Source organism: Spermophilus citellus, assembly GCF_964194105.1.
Source record: "Spermophilus citellus genome assembly, chromosome: 1".
Lineage (NCBI taxonomy): Eukaryota > Metazoa > Chordata > Mammalia > Rodentia > Sciuridae > Spermophilus > Spermophilus citellus.
In genome coordinates this window covers 202,679,964-202,707,615 of record NC_138182.1, presented here as the reverse complement: position 1 = coordinate 202,707,615, position 27,652 = coordinate 202,679,964, and the positions used below count along the sequence as shown (strand labels likewise).

Here is a 27,652-nt window from a genome sequence, read left to right as displayed (position 1 = left end):
CAAGTATGATATTATCATAATAACCAAATTTTTATTGATACCTTTTCTGATAATCAGACAATGGTAGCAGACATTAATAAGTTAAATGAATAATTATTTACAAAGTTTTTTAAAACAATAAATGTGACATAAAATTTAAAGTATTTAACAGTTAATAAGTATGATGGATATTTGAAAACATATATATAGAATTTCTGAGGATTCTTTATTAAACTATGGCTGTTTTTACCCTCTACTATGTTAAAATTACTTAAAATTATTATATAATTATTTAAAATTAATTAAATATATCTCACACAAAAAAATCACTGACCTATGTTGAAAGCCCACATTCAGGGCTTCACATTTAGCATTTACTTAAGTATAAACTCTTCTAAAGTGATTTGGAGTCACTGATATTTCCACACATGCATACTGTGTGCCTTGACCCTATCCACCCACCCATCTTTACACTTACTCCCCTTGTCCGCTGGCACTCATCCCAAGTCCCTAGAAATCACTGTTCTACTTTCAAGTTGATTTTGTTTTTCAGTTTCCTCACATAAGAGAGAGCATGTGATAATTTTCTTCCAGTATCTGGCTTTTATTCTGTTAACATAATGTCATCCAATACCATTCATTTTGCTATAAGTGACAGAATTTTATTTTTCTTTATGGTTGAATAATATTCATATATATGTATTTATTTCTGATATATATGTGTACATACATTATATATGTATATATAAACACGCACATCACATACACATAAATATATATGTGTATATATGTTTTCTTATTTAATCCTGTCATGTGTGTGTGTGTGTGTGTGTGTATAAAATATTTTCACATGTCCATTTATCTGTACCTAGGTTGAATCCCTATCTTGGCTATTGAGAAGAGTGCAGTAACAAACGTGGGTATGCAGAAATATCTGATTTATGCTACATTCACTTCCTTTGTATATACACCCAAAGTAGCATAGCTGGATCATTTGGAAGCTCCGTTTTTCATTTTTGAGGAACCTCCATACTATTATCCATAGTGGCTATACAAATTTACATTCTCACCACAGTGTATAAGAGTTTCCTTTTTTCTCCACATTCTTGCCATATTATTTGTATAACAGCAGTTCTAACTCAGATCATTTGCCATTCTTTAATTGAATAACTTGTGTTAAATTTTTGTGTTCCTAAGAAAAATCTGGATATTAACAATCCTAAATCAAATGAGTAACTAGCAAACATTTTCTACCATTCTGTAAAGTTGTCTGTTGTTTCCTCTTCTGTGTAGAAGCTTTTTCATTTGATGTAATCCAATTTGTCAATGTTTGCTTTTGTTCCTGAAATTTTGGGGTCCTACCCAAAAAATCATTTCTCAATCTGTATCCTGAAGTACTCTCCCTATATTTCCACTAGTAGTTTCAGAATTCTAGGTATTGCATCAAAATCTTTAAACCATTGAGGGTTTTTTCTTTGTTTTGTTTTAACTTATCACAGTCTATAAAAGGTTATACTAAGACTAAAAACTCTAGGGGAAAAAAAATCACATACAAAGAACCACATTTCCTTATTCATTGCTTATAATCAAGCAAAGGATTGTGCAGTTATGATTCCCAATGGTAAAATGAAAAAACAGATTCTCAGCAAAGGTCATTAATTTGTCTATTCAGGAAAAGGTAAAGGCAGGTAATGTGGATTTTGCAATTAAAAGATCTACTTCAATAATGTTGTGGCTACTTACCAACCTGTAAGTATCAGCTGCTTTAAAGGATTATTGGGAAGATTAAGTAAGAAAACATGTAAGTTATGTTTATTGGAAACATTTGCTGTCTGGAATATAGTATAGGATAAATATTATATATCATTATTATTATATTGCCACGTTATTAAAATAGTGATCTCTATGACATTATAATTATAATTGTAATCTGTTTGACATTATCAGAGCTACCAGAAAATTTATTCTGAGAATCAAAGCCCCATCAGATACTTCAGGCTAGCTGTCCCCAACTAAATCTACAGAAAACATGACTACTTTATATTGAATTGTTGATTTTGAACAATGCATGAAATCTTAGAAAAAAAATGTATTTCTAAAAATTTAACCACATAGCCCTATTAAATATCCTTATATATGAATAAATACATTATTACACCAAGAGATGGTATGGTATTTGTTTATGAAGCAATGCAGCCAGAATAAGATATCATATAAAAGTTGTATATGGTCAGTTTTGTGGCTTAAAAACCCCACAACATATTGAATAACTACAGTGAAAATGATCTATGATGTTAGTATATTGAAATCAAATAGACTCAAATGAAATAAAAAGAGATATTGCCTTGCCTTTCTCCAATAGCAACATCAATGTACATGGTTAACAGTTGTCCTCCCAAAACATAGCCAATGGCTGGGCCTAAGATTGACATAGAATAGCCGATTCCTAGAAAGAAAGAAAAAAAACAAACAGACATTGGAAAGAGCCAAATGTACAACTTTGTTTACATCTCTAACAACAGTGAAAAAAAGACAAATATTTTGCTATAGAAAAATATAACTAAGGAAGTCTACTTCAAAATTACAAAAAATTCAATAAATATACCATTTGAATGGTATCATTTTATCAATAATTATGTTAAGGAATCTAAAATGTATGTCAGTAGACAATCTGTCTAACTAATAATTACAACAAGCCAAAATAATTGCAACTCCATGGAAAGTTAGATTACGTTCACTGGTGGCATGAGTAGCACATCTACTATTATTCTGTATTATGAATGATAATTAGTGTTTACAATCTCAGGAAATAAAACAATATGAAACAAGAAGTCTCCTTACTTTGCACCCACTTGGAGAGTATTTAAATTGCCATACAAAAGGATTTTGAAACTTCTATCTGCTGTTAATTCCATTTCTTAATAGACATTCATTAAACCTCTTGTTTTTAGACATTCTCCATTTTTAACTAGAGGCAAGATTTAATTGAACGTATTTATGTCTATTATATATTTAACATTTTCCTGTGTATAAAAAAAATTAACTGTATTACCAACTTACAGACTACTGCTGGGTTTTTCATTCTTATACAAAAAAGAAGAGGAAACTTAGTTTTTACCTAAACTAAGTACATCTCAATGGCAAAAATAACTAATGTACTAAATCAAGTCTCCAAAATGAAGCTCATGGAAGATGATCTGAAAACATAATTTTTATCTATCTGCCAACTTCCTTAATTTATAATACAGCTGTATTTTAAAAAGTAAAAAATACTTTAGTAGAAAAATTAAACTATATAATTCATAAGTAGTTGTGTACATATAAAGAATTCATACTCAAAAATATTTTATGAATAAAAGAGCATCTTAAAAATGCTAGAAATCAGTAATTTATAAATTCTTTTTGGTGGTGATCTTGTTTGTTTGTTTGTTTTGGTACCAGGGATTGAACTCAGGGGCACTCAACCATTGACTCACATCCCCAGCCTTATTTTGTATTTTATTTAGAGACAGGGTCTCACTGAGTTGCTTAGTGCCTCACCTTTGCTGAGGCTGGCTTTGAACTCATGATCATCCTGTCTCAGCCTCCCAAGCTGCTGGGATTACAGGCATGCGCCACTATGCCTAGCTTAGTGGTGATCTTATAAAGAAATGATTACCAATTCAGTTAAACCAACAATTTTGTAAGGACATCTTAAAACTTTTGTAAAGCACACAGTTGCTATAGAAGTTTCCATATTACAGATGTACCTAGATCTGGGCATATGGATCAGTGATAAAATGGTTGTCTAACTGTACAAAGCCCCCAGGTTCAACTGCCAGCACTGGAGGCAAAAAAAAAAAAAAAAAAGAAAAAAAGAAAAAGAAAAAGAAAGAAAGAAAAAAAAATTAAAGGATGTGCCCAGGTAGAGTTAGTAGTCTGTCAGGGCCACACCGAACACACTGACTTTCAGTACTACAGCAATGAGTTTCTTATGATAGAATAAAAAACAATAAAGAGAAAACTCATATAAAAATTAATCAGGCAATAATTAGATGAAGCACCTTGCATAGTCTGGTTAGCTCTAGACTTCAGAGAAGGAATTTTACCGAGAATTAGTTCACAAAGGGGAAAAAAAAGGACTCATATAAAAGTGTTAATCTAAAATGAAAATGTAAGAGTTTCTACACACCCTCTGGTTTTTGTTTTTTTGTTTTTTGTGGAGTCTATTCAAGTTAACGTAGATGTAACCAGTCACAATTGCCACACTCTGTGTAAGTTCCCCAGGATTTAGGCAACCCAGACAAAAGGCTTCTCCAGTGGTTCTTTCCATCCAGGAAGGTTAGCATGCCCAGGGGAGGATATAAGCAAAAATCATTATGCATTTTATTAATCATCTGGTTATAGCAATAAATAGTTAAATAAAGGAAATACTGCATTTACCTAATGGAAATGCCTATGACATTACAAATAACTTTTTACCAAGCCTGTTTTGCTTTACTTGTAAAATGAGAACCAAATTTCTTTACCTTGACAAAGATCAAGTATACTCATAAAGTAAACAATAGGACAAAATGATCCTGGGATGATTATATTAGAGGTTAAACTTACCTATGTAGAGAGAAGACTTGTGAGTGGGCACAGAATCATCAATAAAGGCTGTTCCCAGGGTGTAGAGAGGGGTTCCTCCAGTCCCCAGCAACAGTTGCCCCAAGATGAAGACATACAAGTAGTTAGAAAGCGAAGAGTTGGATGAGGTACAACTGGTGCTATTCCTTGTTGTTGAGCAAGTGTCTTTAGTTAAAAAAAAAAAAAAAAGTGAATCTACAGAAATTCATCAAGTAAATATCTAGCTTACAAATGATTTTTGCTTAACATAGTCCTTACTTTTTTTTTCAATCACTTCACTTTGATTATATTTTGACTTTCTAAAGTTGGATGGCATCAGTCTCTTTGCTGGCTGCAACCCATTTTACAGCCCCAAATGAAAGTTTCTGTTAAGTAATGAAACCTACTGCAAACATCTTACAAAGATCTGGTTAGTGAATAATTCACCTCATTGAAAGATAAATAACAACCAAAAAAGAAAAGCAAATTGTATGACAGAATTCTCCATAAAAATATCATAAGAATGTAGTTTCTAAATTATCACATCATGAACCTCCATACTGCTTTCCAGACTGGTTGCGCCAATTTGAAGTCCTACCAGAAATGTAAAAGTGTGCCTTTTATCCAACATCCTCACCAACATTTATTGTTGCTTGTATTCTTAATAACTGATATTTTGACTGGAGCAAGATGAAATTATGAGTAGTTTTGATTTCCATTTCTCTAATTGTTAGAGATGTTGAACATTTTTTCATATATTTGTTGCCTGATCGTGTATCTTCTTCTGAGAAGTGTCTGTTCAGTTCCTTAGCCCATTTATTGACTGGGTTATTTGTTTTTTGGTTGTTTGGTTATTTGTTTCTTTGACCCAGTATCCCACGTGTCGGTTTATACCCAAAGGATTTTAAAACATCATACCAGTGATGCAGCCACATCAATGTTTATAGCAGCACAATTTATAATAGCTAAATCGTGGAACCAACATAGATGCCCTTCAGTATATGAATTGATAAAGAAACTGTGGCATATATACACAATGAAATATAACTCATCATTAAAAGAGAATAAAATCATGGCATCTGCAGGTAAATGAATGGAACTAGAGAATATCATGCTAAGTGAAATAAGCCAATTCCAAAAAAAAAAAAAAAAAAAAAAAAAAAACAAAGACTGAATGTTTTCTCTGATAAATGGATGCTGATCCATAAGGGGGGTAGGGAGAGAGAACATGGGAGGAATGGAGGAACTTTGGATAGTGCAAAGGGTAGGAAAGGAAAGGGAGGGGAGATGGGGTAGGAAAGATGGTGGAATGAAATGGACATCATTACCCTAGGTACATATATTAAGTCTAGTTTGTGTACAACCAGAGAAAAGAAAAATTGTGCTCCATTTGTGTACTATGAATCAAAATGTATTCTGCTCTCGTGTATAACAATTTAAAATAATAAATAATTTTTTAAAAAATAAAAATAAAATAAATAAAATCACATTATGATACTTAAAAAATGATACTGAAAATCACCTCTTAATGTTGAGAATTCAAACAGAGCTTATAAATTCATGGAAGCATGCTGATATGGAAAGAATATATATGGGCTGATAAAATTCAGAAAAGACATGAAAATAAAACAACAAAACTATCAGAAATGAGGATCACACTAGAATGATCAAAAGGAAATAAAGATTAAGAGAATTATAAGGAGAGAAGATGCAAACATGAAGAATATTAAAGAAAAATTAAAATACCACAATTTATAAATGTGAGAGAATATTATATATAAGGATTCAAAAAATACAAAGAAATACCTAATCATCTAGAAATAAATATTATACACACACACACACACACACACACACACACACACACACTCCAAGGTAAAATAAGGAAACTTCCCTGAAATAAATGAAGACTAATCTATAATTTAAAAAGACATAGAATGTCTGAGTGAAATGTGATGCAGGATTTTTGAAACCAAGATATTCCCTTGCAAATTCACTGGATTTTAGAAGGTAAAGAAATAGCATTTTGAAAAACAAGACACAAAGGTAAAGTTATTTATGCAGAGGGAGATAAAAATCAGTATGTTTGGCAGGCATGATGGTGTATGCCTAAAAATCCCAGAAATTTGGAAGGCTGAGGTGAGCCTCAGGCTAGCCTCAAGAACTCAGTGAGACCTGTCACAAAATAAAAAGGACTGGGTATGTGGCTCAGTGGCAAAGTGCCACTATATCAAAACAAATTAAAACCCAGTAAGTGTGTACTTAATCCAACAAAAGAACGAAGGAATGCCAAAAATGTATTAAATGAAAGATAACATGATGCACAAACTTTATACTCAAACTCTTTCAGATATAAAGACAAAAACAAGTGTTTAAACACATCTTAAACCTCATAGAATAAATCTTGTTTGAAAAAAAATATTGCTAGAGTACAGTCAATCTACCAAGGAATCCTCCATTCAGAGATGAATGTGGACCTGAAGAACTTCAGAAGCAAATACAAAATAATTTATTAAATTGGACTGTTATAATATCATTTTATAAAACGGATTCAACAACTCTGTGTATACTGTTGAGGAAATTATTTGAACCTATGATTTTGACTTTCAATGGAAAATCAGTTTTGAAAACACTCAACATTGCTTAATAGGGAGGAATTGGATAATGGCTACCGAAATACAGTTAGATAGAAGAATAAATTCTGGTGTTTCACAGCGCAGTAGTATAACGAAGGACCACTTTATGTTTTGAATATAGCCTTTACTGCTCTTCCACTGCAAGTTATTTTTTTACATGGGCATGTTTCTTTCTCTTTTTTTTCTCTCAGCTCCTCTTTAATCTCTCTTCCTCCCTAACCTCCAGGGAAATAGGATTACCCTTCTTCCCCATCCTAGGCAGATTTATCTGTCCTTGACTACACACCCACCAAAGGAACAAAGTAAACCAGACTTTGAGGATGGAACCAGAAGATCTCAGAAATGACTATGGCCCAAATTAACAAGTCAATCACAACTCCAATAGAGAACACTTGGAATGTAGCCTTTGAATCACCTCAGTTCCTGCAGAAGAATCACAGCCTCTTCGACAGGTGTTCCCTTGTGTTTCTCCTTTGATACCACAGCAATAAACTTCATTTTCCTTTTTCTCAAAGCTGTATTCTCATTGGATTGACATCAGGAACAAGAACTAAGCTTTCCGTTACAGTAGGGAGATTATATTAGTTTACAACAACAACCTACTATAAAGGTTATAAAGACCCTCAAGAAACGAGTTTAAAGGCTTCAAATAAAAAGAAATGACAAATGTGGAAGAACATAGAAATACTAATCGCAAAGTTTTGAAATGGCTAACAGAACGTAGAAATACTAATTTACTGACTTTATCATGACACACTGTCTGCATGTGAATTATAACACTGTCCCCCATACTTATGTAAAGTACTATGTAAATTTTAAAAAATCTAAATTGAAACAACAAAAAAGAGGCATGTTATTTGACAACACACCACAAGGTGGAGCCCCTATGTTGTTTATGAATTCCGAATAGGGTTGCCATTAAAATCACAGATTAGAATTTCACTTAATAGAGAATCCAGTAGCAGGTCCTGCCTATAATATTTGCAGAGTCTGCAGCAAAAGAACAAAATCCACATACCATATGTCAGAATATTTATAAGTTAAATATCAAGCTCAGCCCAACCCTTAATCCCACCCAGACCCAGAGCCCCACAGCCTTGTTCCCAAGCATTTGCCCTAGACACCTGGAAGCTGAAGAAATCTCTTTCCCTTTGGCCCATCCTGTAGCCAGGGGTAGGGAAGGATGGATGCTGCGTCAGGCCAGTGGAATTCCATTCCCCCAGTCCCTTTTCTGAGAGAATTTCTAGGAGCTGCCTGGGTCTCCCAGGTTGGATTGAAGAGGCAAGGTTTTACAGAGAACCCACTCTCTTTAATTACCTGCATCAGGCAGATTGAGCTGGCAAACTTGCCTGCAGCCTCACTTTCTCTCTTCCAGGAAAGTGTAATTTTCATCCCCTGTCCCCACTCTCTATTTCCCAGACAAGGCCCTACAGGGTAGAAAAACCTGCTGGATTGTTATATTTGGTCACCCCCCCTCCCCTAGTCACAAGAGCACCTTCCTACCTGGGGAGCTCAGCTCATTTCTGCATCTCCCTTACAGCCTTTTTCAAACCTTTCTTATAAAACAGTCTTTCAAGCCTTTCTTATAAAATTTGAAAAATAAAAGATCTTTGAATGTCAATGTTTGCAAGGTGTGGGGCCCTCTGAGCACTGGGCTCAGGGAAAGGTCCTTCTTCCACAGGACAAAGATGGCTGGTGGCATCTAAAACATCTAAAACAGCAGAAAGGAAAATGTTCTTCCTGCAGGTGAGGATCAGCAATACTCCCAAGTCCAAATTCATATCCTTTGTCTGTAATAGGAAATGAGCCAGGGAGCAGCAAAGCAGTTTTGATTCATTAAGTAGGGTGAGTGGGAGGAGTTTACACAAAGACTCTCACAGGCAGCTCTGCCCTCTTTGTGGAAATTGAAAAGCAGGTAGCCTTTACCAGCACAGCCCACCTGCCTGGGATGACAGCCTGATTACTCACCATCTCTGGGGGCCTAACAGGAACTGAGTCAATGAAATAATTTTCAAAAAACAGCTACTGCAGCCTTAGAAAGATGTTATAAGAAAAACCAGCAGCATAATTACATTAAATTAACATTAGGCCAAAAGAAATGTCTTTCTAGTTTCTGTCAGCCATTTCAAAACTTTGTAAATGTAATGACCAATTCATTAGAAAGAAACATCTGAGAAGAAAAATAAATAGAAGAATTAAAACTAAATTAAATTAATGTTAGGGCATTAGCCCAAAAATATTTTCATGAAGCAGAGGAAAATTTTTAAATATAAATTTCATACTGAAACAAAACAATTGTTTATGTGAAAGAAGAAAGCAAAGCAGAAACAAATTTTTTTTAAAAAAAAGATGAAATATGCATTGGCAGGAAATCTAAAAGAAAAAAAAAATTAAAACTCCATAGAAATGAAGATACAATGTAAAGAGATCCAATGTAAAGAGACTAAAAAAATAGAGCAAAGGACATACTGAATAGAAATGAGAAAAATAAATAAAAAAGTGATTAAAAAAATTAACACATAAGCTAGCCAATGGGGATCATGTATACATATAATTGAAGTATCTGAGAAAGAGGACTAAAGCTGTGGAACAAAATATGCAAATATAAGATTGAGAAAATGATAGTAAAATCTAAAAATATGAATGTAAATTAATTTTTCATAACTGGGTACCCAGGAAATATGACCTAATGAGTCATCCCCAAGATACAGCATAGGCAAGACTTTGAAGAGACTCCAAACCATAGGCACTGGGGCTTGAGATACTTTGCAGATAATATCAGCAGTACACAGTATGTCACACACTAGAAGGACTTCTAAATGATTTCAGAGTTGACAATGGTGAATGAGTAGTTTGTGTGCTCCCTCCTAGAAACTAATAAGGGGTATAGCGTGCATCGAAACAATCAATGAGTACGGATGAATGAATCCACGACCTAAGAGTTTGAATAGACGGTATTGTATTTCTTACCTTTTCTTTTCAGCATTTTTTGTTGTTCTTTTAATATCCAGTTAGCCTAAGGTTCTGTATTTTAGATAAGCAGATTGACTGTTAATAATTATCTCAAAAATGTTTGTAATTTTATCTTGATAGAAATTATTATGGAAATGTTTTTAATATCCATCTCAAGTTATTTAAGTAAATATCAAGCACATACACACACCCCTTCCTTTTTCTTGCATGACACACATGCACAGGCCAGGGTAGCCTCTGGTATGTCCAAGGAAGAAAGGAAAGATTGGGGGTTTTACAAAGACAGAGAAATCTTCTGAAGTTAGTATGAAATTTATGGGTACTTTTGGTGCCCAAGAGAGCTTGTAAGCACTGCTTGGTGAGCAGTAGCAGTCACTATGTGAAAGCCAGATTTTTTAAGTTATAGTTTTCAGTTATTTGTCAATTGCTAAAATAATCTTAAAGGTAGGGCCTTCTTTCCCTTTATCTAAGTGAATTTGTGTTTATCATTGCCTTGTAGAACATGACTGGGCTGTTATTCACAGCTACTAGTATTGGGTGCCAGGAAGCTTGCAAACTCTGTAAAGCAAGCTACGCTTCCTCCTCTGCCTGCCAATCATGGGGAAATCTCTGTGAGGTCCTTACAGTGAGGACATCTAAGTTTTCATAGTAAGGCTTGGTTAATTTCTGTAATGATGACCCTTCTCCATTTTTGAATGGGAAATGCAAGACACTAAAAGCAAATAGGATAGTTTTATGTGAGCTGCTTGCTCACATAGATGCTTATGATTTCCATAACTACTTCTGTCATTTCATTTAACAATGAATGCTACTTCGTGCATCTAATTTTATGCTTTGTTTGACAAAAAGCACATACTTCATAATGGGAAGTACAGGTCACATGGTGAAGGTAAGCAAATTTAAGTCTGACCTACTAGTATCTAGGCAGAATTCAAGATGTGCTTTTCAAATGAAGAACAGTTGTAGGCAGGAGACACTATAGTCTTACTATAAAAACTTGATATCCCTATGATTTCCCTGTGGAGATCTCCAGAAGCTTCCTACATCCTCTCTGCTGTAAACACTGCCTGTACCTGGTGCAGAACTTGCTTTTGCTTCACTTCCAACTAAACTTTGGCAGCCTCATGCATTATCTAGTAAATGGGCAGATGTATGTGCACAAACGAGGTCATGGATGCCTCCAATACTCCAAAAGATGAACCAAGTACTATGTTTCCTTATGTGCAAGAAGCACAACAGGTAATATGACATGGCCCAGGCTGCCAAACTACTAGAAATTTACCTGCTGCGGTAGGCCTCTATAAAGGATTTGTGGTTTATCTCCTTTCCTCTGGCATGCATATGTTTTTCTAAGGCACCTAAAATACTTTTCAATTCTTCATATCTAACAAGCTTCATTCCATCAATGTAAAACCCAGCATGGTGTTCTGTGGAGTGATAAAATGATCATGGTACCTCTAGACCATAGTTATAGCCTTAGCACTACTGCCATTTGAGACCACCTCATTCTTGGTGGTGGAGAATTCTCCTGTGGTATGGAGTTTATGAATGTCTCTGGTCTCTTCCTACTAGATGCCAGAAGCATCCTCCTTCTCAGCTATAATAATCAAAAATGTTTCCTGACATGGAAAATTGCCCCAGTTGAGAACCACTTCTCCAGATAGAGACCAAGATGATTCTTATAGTACTGAGATAAGTTAATAATAATATAATCTGACTCTTTGAGTGAAACTAGGCCACCCTAATATTCTTTGCAGTAGTCAAAGAAAACATCTATAATGTAAATAGCTACATATTAAGTATCTAAAACTGTTTTGGTTTCCTTCGGAGATAGCACCAACTGTGGTTAGTGTTACCACCAGACTATGTTGACAATGATCTACGTCATGCTCCATTACTTTATCTTTCATTTGCACTAGAAAATTGTGTAGAAAAAAAGAAGAAATATTGTTAGGACTCACTACTTCTAAGTCTTTCAGATCTTTTTTTTAAAAACCTTCATTTTATTTATTTATTTGTTTGTTTGTTTGTTTTTATGTGGTGCTGAGGATCGAACCCGGCGTCTTGCACATGCTAGGCAAGCACTCTACCACTGTTTCAGATCTTTGATGGTGTCACAAAACTCTTTAATTCCCTTAAGGATAAGCTACTACTTCAGGCTTAACATCGTATTTGGGGACTGGTACTTAGCCCTTCTAACTATAACAGCTCTTAGTTCACAAATTCTGCCAGCTGATGGATCAGTACTTCCCTTCCCTGTCAACATTCTGCTGAAAGGCTTCAAGCCCATCCAAGACGGATTTAGAACAGACATATTACATACTCCTGGCCCTGTTGTAACGTCCTCCAAAAAGATCTGTTTTCCCATGAATAATGAATTCTGAGTCCATGGACTGACTTAGACTTGGGAATATGACAGAGGGTTGTGAAACTCCATTATGTAGATTCAGATCAAGTTTTTGTTCATAGGACTTAGAATTATTATATTTATATTTTAATAATTGGACCAACTTTGCCTCTAACGCATAGTGTGGTCATTTAGTTTCTCTCTCTCCAGGCTCTGAATGAGCAAAAGAAGAATATCCATTACAAGGTCCATACTATAGGTCTTAAATTAATTTTTGAAAAGGAAGGGTTACTATGAAAATATAAGATTAAATTGGATTTCATAGTAAAAAAGCCCTGGGTGCTAATTCTAATTATTAAACATTTACAGAATAGCTAATATGAGCCACAGCTATTTCAGTTACTGGAAAGATGAACAAACTATGACTCCTATACCCCCAAAAAACTAAGTTTGTATAGTAGCAGTGGTAGTTTATAATATATAAATTAAAGCCTGAAAATTTCAGAATTTATATGATCTAAATACTACAGTAACATTTTTTAAAATTATACAGAAATGCAAAATAAAATTGAAATTGTCAGAATACAACAGATCAAACTGAAAACAAATATGTAGAAATCATAAACTAAACAATGTACTAATGAAATTGAAGTGATACAGTAGATCTAGAGAATAAACTTCATTTTGAACCAGAGATTTATCACATAAAAATATATCCTCGATATGGGTGCATTTAGCAAAAACAAAAGCAATAGTATTTTATGGTGTTTCAGATCACAATATTATAGCACTTAAACTACACCCATAAAACAAAAATTTAGAAATGTCCAATCATATTGTTACGTAATATTTTAATAACACCAAGTCCATAAAACATAAAAAAAAAACTCTAAATACTTCTGTTACAGATGTATTGTTTGTATGAAATTCAACCTGGAAACCTGACTAGATTGATAATAACATTGAAATGATAGGAAATATCATCTACAAAAATAAAGTGGCATTGATATGGATAATTTTCCTACTTATTCAATATAAAAATCCTCCACATATTATTCCTAGTGACTCCACAAGCATTTTAGTAATATTAAGTATCCTTAGACTTCTTTCAATAAATATGTGATTTAACTTTGTTCCTTACGTTTTTGAAACACTCCTTTATTTCTTCTTTCCTCCATCCCTTAAATTAACAAATACCTGTTCTCCATAATATGTGGGATAATATACTGGAAAATGGTGAAATCTGGTGTGCTAGAACCCTTTTACAAGCTATATATTTTAACATTCTACACAAACGTGGTACATTTCTTTTCTGACTCGATCCTATAAACAAATAACAAGCAACAACAAAATTTGTGGTAGACACTGGATCTTTGCCAAATATTCTAGGTAAAAATGAAAGGAAATAGAAAGACTAAGACTTAGGAGAAGGGAAGGCCAATTGCTTCTCTCATCTTGATCCTATAAAAGATCAAAGATGGTCCTATTCATTACTTGAAAGGATTAAAGTGAAGCAAATAATTTTAATTGGAAAATATGGGTCAAAGTAAAATTATGATTTCAGTGAGACTGACAGGATTATTAAACTCTAGAGAAAGACATGATGTTCGGAAAGATAAGAAAGGTGAAATATCTGGGCACAACAGCACACACCTGAGATACCAGTGACTCAGGAGGTCAAGGCAGGAGGATTATAAGTTTGAGGCCAGTCTCAGAACTTAGCAAGCTCTAAAAAACTTAGCAAGAACCTGTCTCAAAATAAAAAATTAAAAGAACTGGGAATGCCCCTCAGTGGCAAAGTGGTATTGCCCCTGGATTCAATCTCTAGTACCACCATCTTCCCTTCCCACAAAAAAGTTAAGCATATACTAAATCTAAAAGGAATATGATTTAAAAACCAACCAAGTAAGTGTGGAATTGATATTAGAAATCAGTTAAGTAAGAAATGTTTTCTTTAAAAATTGTAGTGCCAAAATTACCCCCAACATCTAAGAGAAATTATGACTGATAAGTGTTTACATGACCTTGAGTTCCCAACTCTATACAGGCAGGAAACAGTCTGAAAGGACTCCTCCTTGGCATTCAAGGCGGATGATCTCCATGTGCTCTCCTCAAATGTAGCCAAAGATGGTAAAAAAAAAAAAAGAAAGACCCAGAGAAGAATGATGAAGCTGTTAACTGGGGGAATACTCATAACACCTTGAATTCACAATTTCTACAAAACAGTGACTCTGGTTTTTCTTCTTCTTTCAACTACCAGAAGGAAACAGAATGCTAATTGTAAATAAAAAAAGTCAAAAAGGATGTTTGTTTTCTTTTTAATGTGTATTGCTAAAGGAATATAGCTAGGAGAAAAGTGGGTTAAAGATACTTGAAAGACAGTAGTTGAGGTGTACACCAAATCCAATCTAGAATAAAGAAAGTAGTAGCATACAATGGGAAAATGCTAAAAATGTCCATTGTTTTGCTACATGAGATAAAGAAACAAGGATGAAGAGAATGAAATCAAAGAGTTTTATGTCCAATCGCCATTATTATCTCATCAATTTGTTCAATAACCTTCTTGAACTATGTAGCTTTCCTGTGAAAATTTACTGATGAATTCATGAAAGTTGTCAAAATCTGAAAACACATTCCATTTTTTAGCAATACATAACTGTCATCTTTTAAAATATCAACTACAATTTCTTTTAGAGTGACCAAATATTGATAATTACTTTATTCCATTTATAGCTATACATACTATATTAGATAGAAAATAAACAAAGTGATAACTAACTCTTTCTTCCAGTCTAGTCAAGGTGGAAGCAAAAGGTTTCAAGAGAAATTATGATTTTTTGGGGGGGGCTGGGGATGTGGCTCAAGCTGTAGCGCACTCGCCTGGCATGCGTGCGGCCCGGGTTCGTTCCTCAGCACCACATACAAACAAAGATGTTGTGTCCGCCAATAACTAACTAACTAAATAAAGAAAGAAAGAAAAAAAGAAAGAAAGAAATTATGATTTTCTCTAGCAATGAAAAGTTCACAGTTTTTATCTAAAGGGTATCTAAGTATTTTTTGGACCTCTAATATATTCATTTCAATATATTTATTTAGCACCTACTTTATATACCATCCCAATGCATGGGAAATATAGCAATGAACAAGACCAATCTACTTTCTGGTCCCACTGAACTCATTGTTTCATAAAGGTAGTTTAAATTTTAGGCAGATGGCATACTCCAGAGACACTATATTTGTTTTCTAACATAGGAAAGTAGCACTGCACAGCTCCAAAAAACAGCAGGCACTTAGACCAGAGAATGCAAACTATGACCCATGGATCTATTCCAGCTCACTGAATCTTTTGTAAATAAGACTTAATTGAAACACAACTGTGCCCATTTATTTCTGGGTTGCTATGTCTGCTTTCATACTATAAAACAAAACAGTAAATTGCAAGGAGACCGTATCATTGTAAACCAAAAATATTTACTACCTTGCACTTTACAGAAATTTTTTCTGATCTCTTAGACTACAATATAATTGTTCAGATATTATCAATTTTCTCATAAAATTCTTTGTTTTACTCCTCAGTCTCCATATGTACTAATTTTTGTTTTTTTACTGTATAAAGACTGAAACAAATACAATGGAGAAGAGTATAATGAACTCCCTTGAAGCCAACCATCAACTTCAACAACTATCAATCCATGATGCATCTTTTTTTAAATCTTTTGCCCCAATTTCATTTCTTACTTGTTGGTATGTAATTTTGCAATAAACCTAAACATCATATTATTCACCCTTAAAATTTTATTATGTGATAGGCTGCATTATTATCCAAAAGTTGTTTTCTGTTCCTCTAGGAAAAAGATTAGACTCCGCTGCCCCACTGGCATTAGGATTCCTTCACCTAGCTAGCATTTAAAATATGAGTTGCTTTACCCACCGACAGGTGAGTGCCAGGAAAGTACTTCAATCCAGGACAATTGCTTCGACAACCTGAAACTGTTTAGTCATCTTTTTTTCCCCCACAACCTGCAGTATGTAAATAGTGGCTGCTCAATTTACCTGAATCTTCAGAAGATGGCTTAGAGATTAGCTGTGGCTGACTTGTAAAAAACACAGTTAATGCAAGACCCACAAGACTTCTGTAAGCTCTTGAGATCTTGGTGTTATTTGTTACTAACACATAACCAAATCTATCTAGACTATAGGTCAAATGTCCCTCACTTAGCCACTCAACAAGTATATTCTGAGTGATGATATTTTCCCCAAAATTATGCAGAATGCTAGCAATGCAATGATAAATAGAACAGACAGAGAGGATTTCTCTGAGAAGAGGGCATAGATGTGTTTTTCTTTATTCCTACTCTAAGTATAACTAAAAGTCCAGAGCAATATGCACTTGTGTTGGTATATGTGTGTGCATGTGTGTGTGTTTATATGTGACTGAAGCTGAAGAGAAGACAAACCAGCATGTGATAATTGGTTACTCAAGAAACAACACTATAGTGAGTTCCTGAGGTTTTATTTTTGCCTTATGTATGCCACTGTTGGAGCTAAATGTCAAAAGGTGAAGACAGGGAAAAAAAAAAAGGCCACAAAAATACCTGATTATTCTAACAAAAGATAAGGAAAGACATAGTCTGCCATGGAAGAAATCTCTGGACAATAACCACTCTAGTCAAATACCACAGCAAAAAAGCTATAGTTGCATGTACACCCACACCGGCAATACACAAAAAGAAGCTACAACAAGGTGCCCAGATCACCCCTCCAGGCTGGTGCCAGAAAGCTGAGAACAGATATAGGGTTTGATCTCCACTGAGAGGTAATAAGCCCCACCCTGGCCAGTGAGTCTTCAGCAGTAGCCTGCATTTCCTTCTTCATGTATCAATAAGGCATTCCTTTCCCTTTCTGATTAGGTGATGTAAGAAGAAGGCTAGTGAAGCCAGGACTTTCAGAAGAGCCCAGTGGGAATTAGGCCATATGTCTCCTCCAGGGGGTCAAAGACATCATGAGGACAAGTATAGGGAGTCACTCATCTCCCTCTCCGACAGAATGGAATCATTGATGTTCTGGTGGAGATCCAGAACTGCCACTACTACTCACAACAACAAGGAGGCTGTTTCCATCTTGGGTACTACTTGAGGCTAACAGTAGAACTTTGACTTCTTTGTAATTGGGCTCACCCACCTCCACCTCCAAGCCATCAGGAAGCACAGCTATTGCAGAAGTTTTAAATAAGGTCCTGAGCTGAATAATATCAAGTAAGGCTATGATAACTTATGTACATAGAATCCATACCTAGAGCAAACACTCAAGAAGCTAAACAAAGAAAGGTACTTAAAACATAGATAAACAAAATAGAATTCTAAAAATTGTTCAAGTATCCCACAGGAAGGCAGGAAGCATAAAATAGAGAAATAAAGAAGAGAGAGAACCAAACACTTTGTGTTTACAAAGTGAAATATAAAAGTGTAGACTTAAATGTTAATACTTATATTGCACCTAACTGGTCTGAATATAATTGAAAGGCAGACTTTGGCAGGGTAGCAGAAAAAAATAACCCAAACAGGTGCTATCTCCAAGAATTTCACTTCAAGATGATGTGGGTAGGTTCAAATTTATCCAAATGTTATTCAAACATTAATCAAAATAAATTCAGAATAGCTATATTAATATTAGAACAAAACTGACTTCAAAGCAAAGAAATTTACCAGACATACAGAAAAACTGAATGAGAAAACAGTCAATCTACCAGGAAGACATACAAATCCTGAATACATATTCACCAACAAAAGAGCTATAAAACATGAAGAGTAAACAGATGAAATGAAAGGATAAACAGCAAAACCCACAATTATACTTATTAATTATTATATTATATACTTATTATTATGTTATATATCAATATAATATATTAATATACTAATATCTATAATATAATATATCATATATTATTATATATTATAATAATTGTTATATTATTAATAATGTTAATAATATTAATTAGTTAATATTAGTATTGATATTAATAATGATGTTATAATTATAATAGTTATTATATAATCTAATATTATATTAGTATATATACTAATTAATTAATATTTATACTTATTAATTATTATACTTATTAATTATTTCAACACCTCTAAAAACAATTCATAGATCAACTATTTAGAAAATTAGCAAGGATATAGGATGACTTAACAACTTCAATTACCAAAAGCATCTAATTGACATTTATAAAATATTCCACCAAACAAAGAATATACTTTCTTGTGTAGTGCCTAGAGAACACACAGCAAGATAAACCATACTGTGGACCATAAGGCAAACCTCACTAAAATTAAAAGAACTAATATCTTAGGTAATATGCATTCTGACTTCAACAAATACCAATTAAAAGAAGACAGAAAAATCTCCAAATTTTGAAAACTATTAAACAACAAACTTTCAAACAATCCATGAACCAGAGGAAATATACAGCATTAAGTACATTAAATAGAATGAAAATGAAAATGTAATACATCACAATGATAGGAAAAAGCTAAAGCAATGCTTAGAGGAATATTCATAGTAATAGAATGCACACATTAAGGCAAGTGCAGTTGTGCACACTTGCAATCCCAGAGACTTGGGAAGCTGAGGCAGGAGATAGCAAATTCAAGGCCAGTCTCAGCAACTTATGACAACCTAAGCAACTTAGCAAGATACTGTCACAAAATAAAAAATAAAAAGTGATGAGGGCTGGGCTCAGTGTTAATGTGCCCCTGGGTTCCATCCCTAATACAAAAAATAAAATAAAATAAATGTGTGCATTAGAAAAAAGGAAAACTCTCAAATTGATAGTCAAAGCTTCCATATCAGCCAACTAAAGAAGTCTCAGGAAAAAAAAAAAAAAAGTGTGTGTGTGTGTAGGGGGAGCCTAAAACAAGTAGAAGAAAAAAAATAGCAAATCAATGAATTGAAAACAGTAATGAAAACTAAATTTGTTCTTTGAAAAACTGAATTAAATTGAGTACATCTAACAAGAGACTGACAAAGAATAAAACTGAGTAGACAAATATTATCAATACCAGGAGGAGAAAAAAAAAAACCAAAGGATTCACAATAGACACTACAGCCAAAAAAGGGGATGCTAGGAAGAGCTATATTTGAATATCCCCATAATCATTAGGGAAATTGAAAATTTAGGGCAGAGGGGATTGAAATTTTAATTGAAAAATTTCCAAAACTGAAATTGATGGCCCAAATAGTTTCACTTGGGGAATTCTAACAAACATATACAGAATAATTAAAATTAATTCTAGATAATTTATTCCCAAATAAAGGGACACTTCTCAATTCATCATATGAAGCCAGTAATTACCTGAAACAAAAATCGAATAATGACAGGACTAAAAAGACATACTAATATAATTTACAAGTGCAAATACAAAAATTCTTAACAAAATATCACCAAATAGAATGAACTAATGTCAGAAGTATAAACCATTGAAAAGTGAGGTTTATTCTGGAATGCAGGGCTGTCTCAATAATCAAAAATTTCACATACACACACACAAAAAAAAAAATTGTACTCCATTACCTCCGAAGATAAAAAAGTAATAATCATGTGATCATATCAATTGATGCCAAAGAATTTGTAAAATTCAACGATGATTTATGATTAACAATTCTCTGGGAAAAAATAATAGAGTGTAATTATATCAGCTTGATAAAATTGATTTATTAAAAGAAGTGCAGCAAAAGTTAAAAGTTTTTCCCCCTAAGAACAAGGTAAGAATGTTCACTTTTTCGACCCTTATTCAAAATAATACTGGAAGTTCTATTGTGTTTAATGAAGAAAAAATAAATAAAATTAATGGTATACAGAATGTAAAGGAAGAAATAAAATTTCCAGTTTGCCTAAAACATGATATACTCAATATTATTTTAAAATTTTCCTGGAAATAAAAAAAAATTAAGTAGTGAAGTAATTTTGAAAAACATGAATAAATTTGGAAGAATAAATTCATTTTGAGAATTATTATATGGCCACGTCAATAAAGACTATGATATTGGTGGAACACAGATCAACAGAACAGCATAGAGATCCTAGAAATAGATTCTTAGAAATAGGCCCAACTGATTTTTTATAAAACTAAAAATCAATTCAACATTGGAAGAATTTCATATTTTAAATATGGTACTGGAGCAATTGGGACACCTATAGGCAAAAAAAAAAAATGAAACTTGATCTAAACCTCACATCTTATATACAAATTAGCTCAAAATGTTTCATAGAATTAACATAAATGTAACATAGACTAGGAAAAAAAATTTAAAGCAGTAGGACATAATCTTTGGAATCTAGGGCTAGGCAAATGGCTCTTGGGCTTGACAACAAAGCATAACCCATAAAAGGAAAAATAGATAAAGAGGATGTCTTCAGATTTAAAACTCTGCTCTGTGAAAGACCCTTTTATGGGAATTAAATGACAGGCCATAAAACTGATGAAAATATTTGCAAAGATATAGTACTTAGAATACATACATAACACTCAAAACTAAACAGGAAAAAAAAGAAAAGAAGAAAAATCTGGTTAGAAAATGGAAAAAAAATATGAACAGATATTTCACCAGATGGCAAATTCACATAGGCAAAAAATGCTCAGTATCCTTAGCCACTAGGGAAATGTAAATTAAAACACAAGAGATTTCAGTATACACCTATTAAAACAGCTAAAATAAAAACAAAATAATGACAACACCAAAAAAGGGCGGCAAGGATGCAGATAAACCTGACCACTCACACATGTTTCTGAGAGAAACATAAAATGGTACAGCCATTCTGGAAATCAGTTTGGCAATTTTCCAAAAAACTAAGCACATAACTATCATACAACCCAGCAATTTTACTTCTGGTTTTCTATTCCAGAAAAATGAAAACTATTTTCATACAAAAGTTTGTACACAAATGTCCATGGCTTTATTTGTAATAACTAAAATCTGGAAACGGTTCAGATAACAAGTGGTGAGACAAATCATGGAATATCCATGCCCTATAACACTAATCAAGAATAGGAAAGAATGAACACTTGATAAACACAGCAACCCAATAAATATTCAGAGAATTATTCTGAACAGAAAAGGCAAACTCTAAAAGGCTGCATACTGTTCAATTACAAAATGGAGAAAAAAATCTTTAAACATAAAATGTTTATCAAGTATGTATCATGTTTATCACATACTATTAATAAAAAGTGTTAAATGTAAATATTCAAGAATACTTAAAAAGCAAAACAAAATGCTATATAGTAATAAAAATGCTAACAATTTGCTAAATATTATATTAACCTAATCCCCAAATAGTTTTCCCTGAGAAAAGAATAACAATGTATAGATTTTTTTCTCTTTCTACTTCTTAATATTATTCAAATTATCATCAATGACCCATAGAACATCTTTAACCACAATACATAATGTACTAAAAAAAAGTAGATTCAACTAAATAAAGTATCTAAAAATGAAATAATATAAAAGCATGAAGAACCTTATCTCCATCTTAATGCAAAATGATGTCTAACATACTAGAAGCAAAAAAGTAGATTTCCATATGTTCTTTGCTTCCTTAAAAATAAATTTTAAATATATGTGTAAATGTGATGTAAAGATGTTTGAATATGCATAAATATTAAACTGTGTGGATGTGAGGGTATGCATGTTTGTTAATTATTATGTAATTAAATTTCATTGTGACTATTATTGAAAATACATGTATACATGTATGCATTTTAAAAAGGAACAGTGTTAACAGTGGGTAATCCAGGTTGTATTATCTGAGAAACACTTATTCCCTTTCTTACTATATTTTTGTTTGTGTTTTTCTATTTTCTGAGTTTTTTTTTTCTTTTTCTTTTTCTTTTTTGTACCAGGGATTGAACTCAGTGGCACTTAAGCACTGAGCCATATCCCCAGCCCTTTTTGCATTTTATTTAGAGACAGATGTCACTGAGTTGCTTAGGGCCTCCCTAAACAGCTGAGCCTGGCTTTAAAGTAGCCATCATCCTGCCTCAGCCTCCTGAGCTGCTGGGATTACAGGCATGCGCCACCAAGCCCAGCTATCTTCTGAGTATTTTACAAGGTATGTATCATGCTTAAAATAAAAAATAAAAATAAAATTTAAAAAAGATATTTATAGCTTCATATCTCATGAGAATAAAATCCTGGAAATAAATATAATTAAAATCCTTTCTCCTGGCTTACTTTGAAAGTGTTTGGCTAGACTTTGAAAATACATCAAGACCAAGTGGCACCTACAAAAAATCAAATATACTCTATGGAAAGATTTGCTTATTTATATTACTTTGAAACTACCACTGATATACTCTATGGAAAGATTTGCTTATTTATATTACTTTGAAACTACCACTGATAGTTACTGAAAAGGAAACAAAAAATTTAATTATCAGGATCATCATTATTATTCATTGCTACAATGTACTGAGAACTTTCCAGACAATGGGCATGTCCTTTACAAAACATATGTCTAATTTCCATAAGGCAGGATCACATAGTTCTAACACACAAACTCATTTCTACCTGACCCTAATATAAGTGCTATATTGTTTATTTTCATTAAATATAATGTGTAATACTAGCATTAAAATAAAATAGAAAAAAATACATTAAAACTTGCAATGGCTAATTTGTGCATTTTTTAAGAACAATGACTAAGAAAATAGAATTTCCTTTTTTATTTTTTTGCCACAAACCACATTTTTACCAATCTTTCTGAGGAAGCTACAAGAAAAAAAAATGTTTCATCATTCTCCTATACATTTTTTCTAACTGACACAACTATGCCTATGGCCTATTTAAATATTCTGTCAGAAAGTTTTAGTTTATATGTGAGATAATTATGGGCCATCAAAAATCCCACATTTTTGCATTACCTTATAAGCACTTTTAGATAAATCAATTTTTTAGCAAGTAATTATGACAAAAACCAAAAGCAGAAAATCAAAGTGCTTTGCTCTTTCAAAATATGCTTCTAATTTTAGGGTTTTTTACACATTGCAAATTTTTCAGATCCCAAATCTCACCTATAATGGTCATTTTTAGCCACTAATTCTTGCCTCTTTGATCACTAAACACAAATTGTAATTCAATGGTGAGAGAAAGAGACAGAAAAACAGACAGAGATAGAAAACAAAGAAATGTCTCATTATTCTTTGGCCAAGTTTTAGAAAATGTGGGCTGCTATCAAAACTGTCTTTCCCTGACATTGTATTCTTCTTGTATATTCTTATATACAAGAATATATATTTGTATTAAAGTATATTCTTGTCCTCTGTGGAAGAGCAAGTCATTAAGCTCCTAATATGTCTCTATCAAAGGGATCCACTCATTTATTTTATATTTGATAACTCAACAAACATTTTCTTTTTGGGGGAGTGGAGGGGGGGTGTTTACCAGAGATTGAACTCAAGGGCACTCGACCACTGGGCCACATCCCAGACCATTTTTGTATTTTATTTTTATTTTTATTTAGAGACAGGGTCTCACTGAGATCCTCCTGCCTCAGCCTCCCGAGTCACTGGGAGGTATGCACCACCACACCCATCTCAACAAACATTTCTTGAACACCTCCTCTACCTCACATGCTGTTCTAGATGCTGGCTGTGAAGAAGATTCTAAATTCAACAGGGCATCTTTAACAAACACATACTTGACCTAAAACAGCATAGAGCAGATTTTCCCAAAGCATGTTCACTGAAACACCTGGAAGAGGGAAGTTAACAATTAAGGATGGAAAGCAGGACACAGGGCAATCATTGTAATAGAGTCCCTTGCTCAGTAAGTTCTGAACTCTACATAGCAAACTGCATTATACAGTGATGCAGCAAAGACACCTGAATAACTTTCTTTATTTCCCAAACTCTTCAACCATGGAACATATTTTTAACACATATTTAATATCTCTAGAAATTACTGTGCACATCATAGCTTGGGAAACACTGGGACTTTTTTCTCTTGTTGAAGGCCATGCATTTTTTAAACCTCTACCTGCCAGCAAATTATAGTTTATGAGCAGAAGTAGTTCTGAGTTTGTATTAACATCTCAATGACAAGTCAGACTTATTTTTCTCTTCAGGCTTCTTCTCCTTCAGAAGTTTGGTCATTTGAATTTCAACAAAACTGGCAACGTTAGAGCACCTAGTATTTCATGATGGTTGTGAAACTCCTATTTTAAAGGAAGATATAAAGCAATAATCTTGAGATGAAAAGAAACCTTTCTCTCTGGTTCTACAATTGAAAGTGTCATAAAATATTCAGATCTAAATTGGAATGTATTTCCCACACTGAACTAAGATAAACTGGGTATTTTTTTTTTAAGATCAAGTCCTGAGTCTTACTATAGACTTACTGAATCAGGATCTCCAAAAGGCAGCATTAAGCATGTATAGAAATCATCTAGGATAATTCAGATCATCTAAGAAGTTAGGGGAAGACTGGAGATCCTCTTCTATGAAAAATCATGGTAGCTGCATCCGGAACATCAACTATCTCTAAAAAAGTTACTTTAATCCTTTTATTTTATGTATTAAAGTTAAATTTGAATGATTTGTTTTATTAAGAAATCACTTTCCTTTTACCTTTATTCATTTTCATTATAATACAATTGAAATATAAGAAAAATAAAAGTGATTTCCATAAAGGAAGAAATAGTAAAAGAGGGAAGAATACTCCAAGACCAACCAAAATTAAAGCATGCTGTATTGAATTAGTGATTGAGAAATTCTAAGGTTCTTTGCTCTAGGTCTTCTCCAATCTGGGCAGGCATTCCGTATTTAAATATAAACAAATTAGGAAAAAAACTTTTGAGAATACAAGACAAAAGAGAAAGTATGTAGAAATTAAGTTCAATTCTGAGTCTCACTTGAATAAAAATTTTTCTAGCACAACTTTTGAAGTAGTTATTCAGCATAACCAAAGTCCTTTATACAGAAATCTCTCAAAAAATGCCAGTTATAAAGATTTAGCATTTTACTTCTGTAACAAATTGAAACTTTTATCATTGAAGCTTACATTTTGCAGGGAGAGAAGGGAAGGGGATGGAAAATAGAAACAATACAACTTAGGAAAAAAATTGATCAAGAAGAAGCACTTTGTTGGGTTTAGTAATCACTTTTCACCAATTCCTTGCTATTGAAAAACGACCTCCCTCCCTGAGTCGAAAAGAGACAAAAAGATTATTTTTCTTAGCATTATAAAAACACTGATCCAAAAGGAATTAAAGTATACTTCGATGAAAAAAAGTTATATAACAAAGATTTATTTATTAAATGTTAAATATGTAAAAATTATACTACTGTTATTTTAAAAGTGAATGTCAATACCCATTGGAAGTAAAAAGATTTTCTTTTAAAAAGCATCAAATATGACATGTGAAAATGTTTTGACACTACTTATTTTCAGGTTAACATGTACAAAAGTTAGCCCTAGAAATATTTGTTCCTTTTAATTTTAATACTTCCTCTTTTTTGTATCCAATAACAACCAAAACTTCCCTTTGATAAATTTTATCATCTCGACTCAAAGTTAGACAATTATCTCTAGCCCTTATGTCTCCATAAAAGCTTCCCTTAAAAAACTTTCCCCCAAACCCACTTTATTTTTTTACAAAACAATAAAATATTCAAGCTGTTTTCAAATACACCTTTCTACCTTTTGATAACTCTTAACCTCCTTTTGTTATTTTCACACCTGTAGAAATTATACATGCTTATCAAATTTCATACTTTGTTTTCTTCCTCTAACTACAGTGCATTACTTTAATCTCCTCTTATAGAGATCATCTTGTCCAAAGCGAACCCTGACTTTTATTTCTCTCAAGTTCAAAAAAACATTAGCTACAAAAAAATGCACACAACCATATGTTAATTTCCTCAGGGTTTGTTTCTAATTAAACTACATATATGATTTCAAATGAAAAATTTATTTCTTAATAGTATGCTCTTTTTTTATATTATAGGTCATTATGTTTTGTTATGCTACTTAAAAAGGTTGTACATTCCCTTCCTTCTAATTCATTTACAGGAAGCTTTCAATTCATTTGTTTTCCTCTTCACACTTAAGTACACAGTTTTCTACTCTACTCTCCTTACAGTTACAAAAATAATTCAGATTTTTGGTTATAGTTTCCCATTGTTGCGAAAGTGTATTATTGTACTTGAGAAGACAAGTTTTGATGCTTTAAAAAAAAATGTAGGCCATCATACTTGAATTTAGACACTAAATTATTTAAATTCATGAAAATATTGAGTTCATTCAATATAGCTAATAACCTACCATAGTAATAAGTACAAAAATTTGAAAAATATTAAACAAAACATAATTAGAGTGCTTGTCTAGTATGTGCAAGCCTCTGGGTTCCATCTACAGTACTGGAGAGAAAAAAGAAAAACAAAAAACATAAGTACTAGAATTAGTTTTATCTGGTATTAACCAGGCATAAAATCACTATGAAGTAACTTTTTCATGAAAGTCCTAAAATATGTCCTACATTTCTACATTGTAAAAAAAAAGAGATTTATTATTTTTAATATTCCTTCCATTTCTAAGTATCTGGGTTCTTTTAGATGTGCAATGTAATCTTAGTCCTGAATTCTATATAGTGTAAACACCAACACCTACACCTACAAACACACACATGTACACCCACCATGATAATATTTGTGTTAAGGAGAAACTTCAAGAAAAAAAATTAAAGTGGATGCAGTGGTGCAAGCCTGTAATCCCAGCACCTGGGGAGGCTGAGACAGGAGGATCGAAAATTCAAAGCCAGCCTCAGCAACAGCAAGGCACTGGGTTACTCAGTGAGACCCTGTGTCTAAATAAAATACAAAATGGGGCTGGAGATGTGACTTAGTGGTTGAGTACCTCTGAGTTCAATCCCTCTCTGATACCAGAAAAAAAAAAATAGCAGATAGGCATATTCATATGTTGATAGTTGAAAAAGGAACTGACATCCCTTCCCAAACATCATCTATCAAAAATTAGAATGAAGAAGCCCTTCAGATTCAATGTTTGCACTTCTAGAAACCAAGCCTAATGAATAACTTGCATATTAATATGTTAAGAAAATGTATTA

At 33.1% G+C, this 27,652-nt stretch overlaps 1 protein-coding gene across 1 annotated transcript in view; it reads right to left on the bottom strand.

The window, feature by feature from the left end:
* The window catches only part of LOC308655162 (solute carrier organic anion transporter family member 4C1-like), a gene marked incomplete at both ends in the record, with an annotated part of 55,186 nt that overhangs the window by 21,461 nt on the left and 6,073 nt on the right, over positions 1–27,652 (bottom strand). The window contains 2 exons of the mRNA XM_081305014.1: positions 2,329–2,425; positions 4,570–4,752. Coding sequence (XP_081161140.1) covers positions 2,329–2,425; positions 4,570–4,752 — 280 coding nt within the window. The remainder of the gene's footprint in view (positions 1–2,328; positions 2,426–4,569; positions 4,753–27,652) is intronic.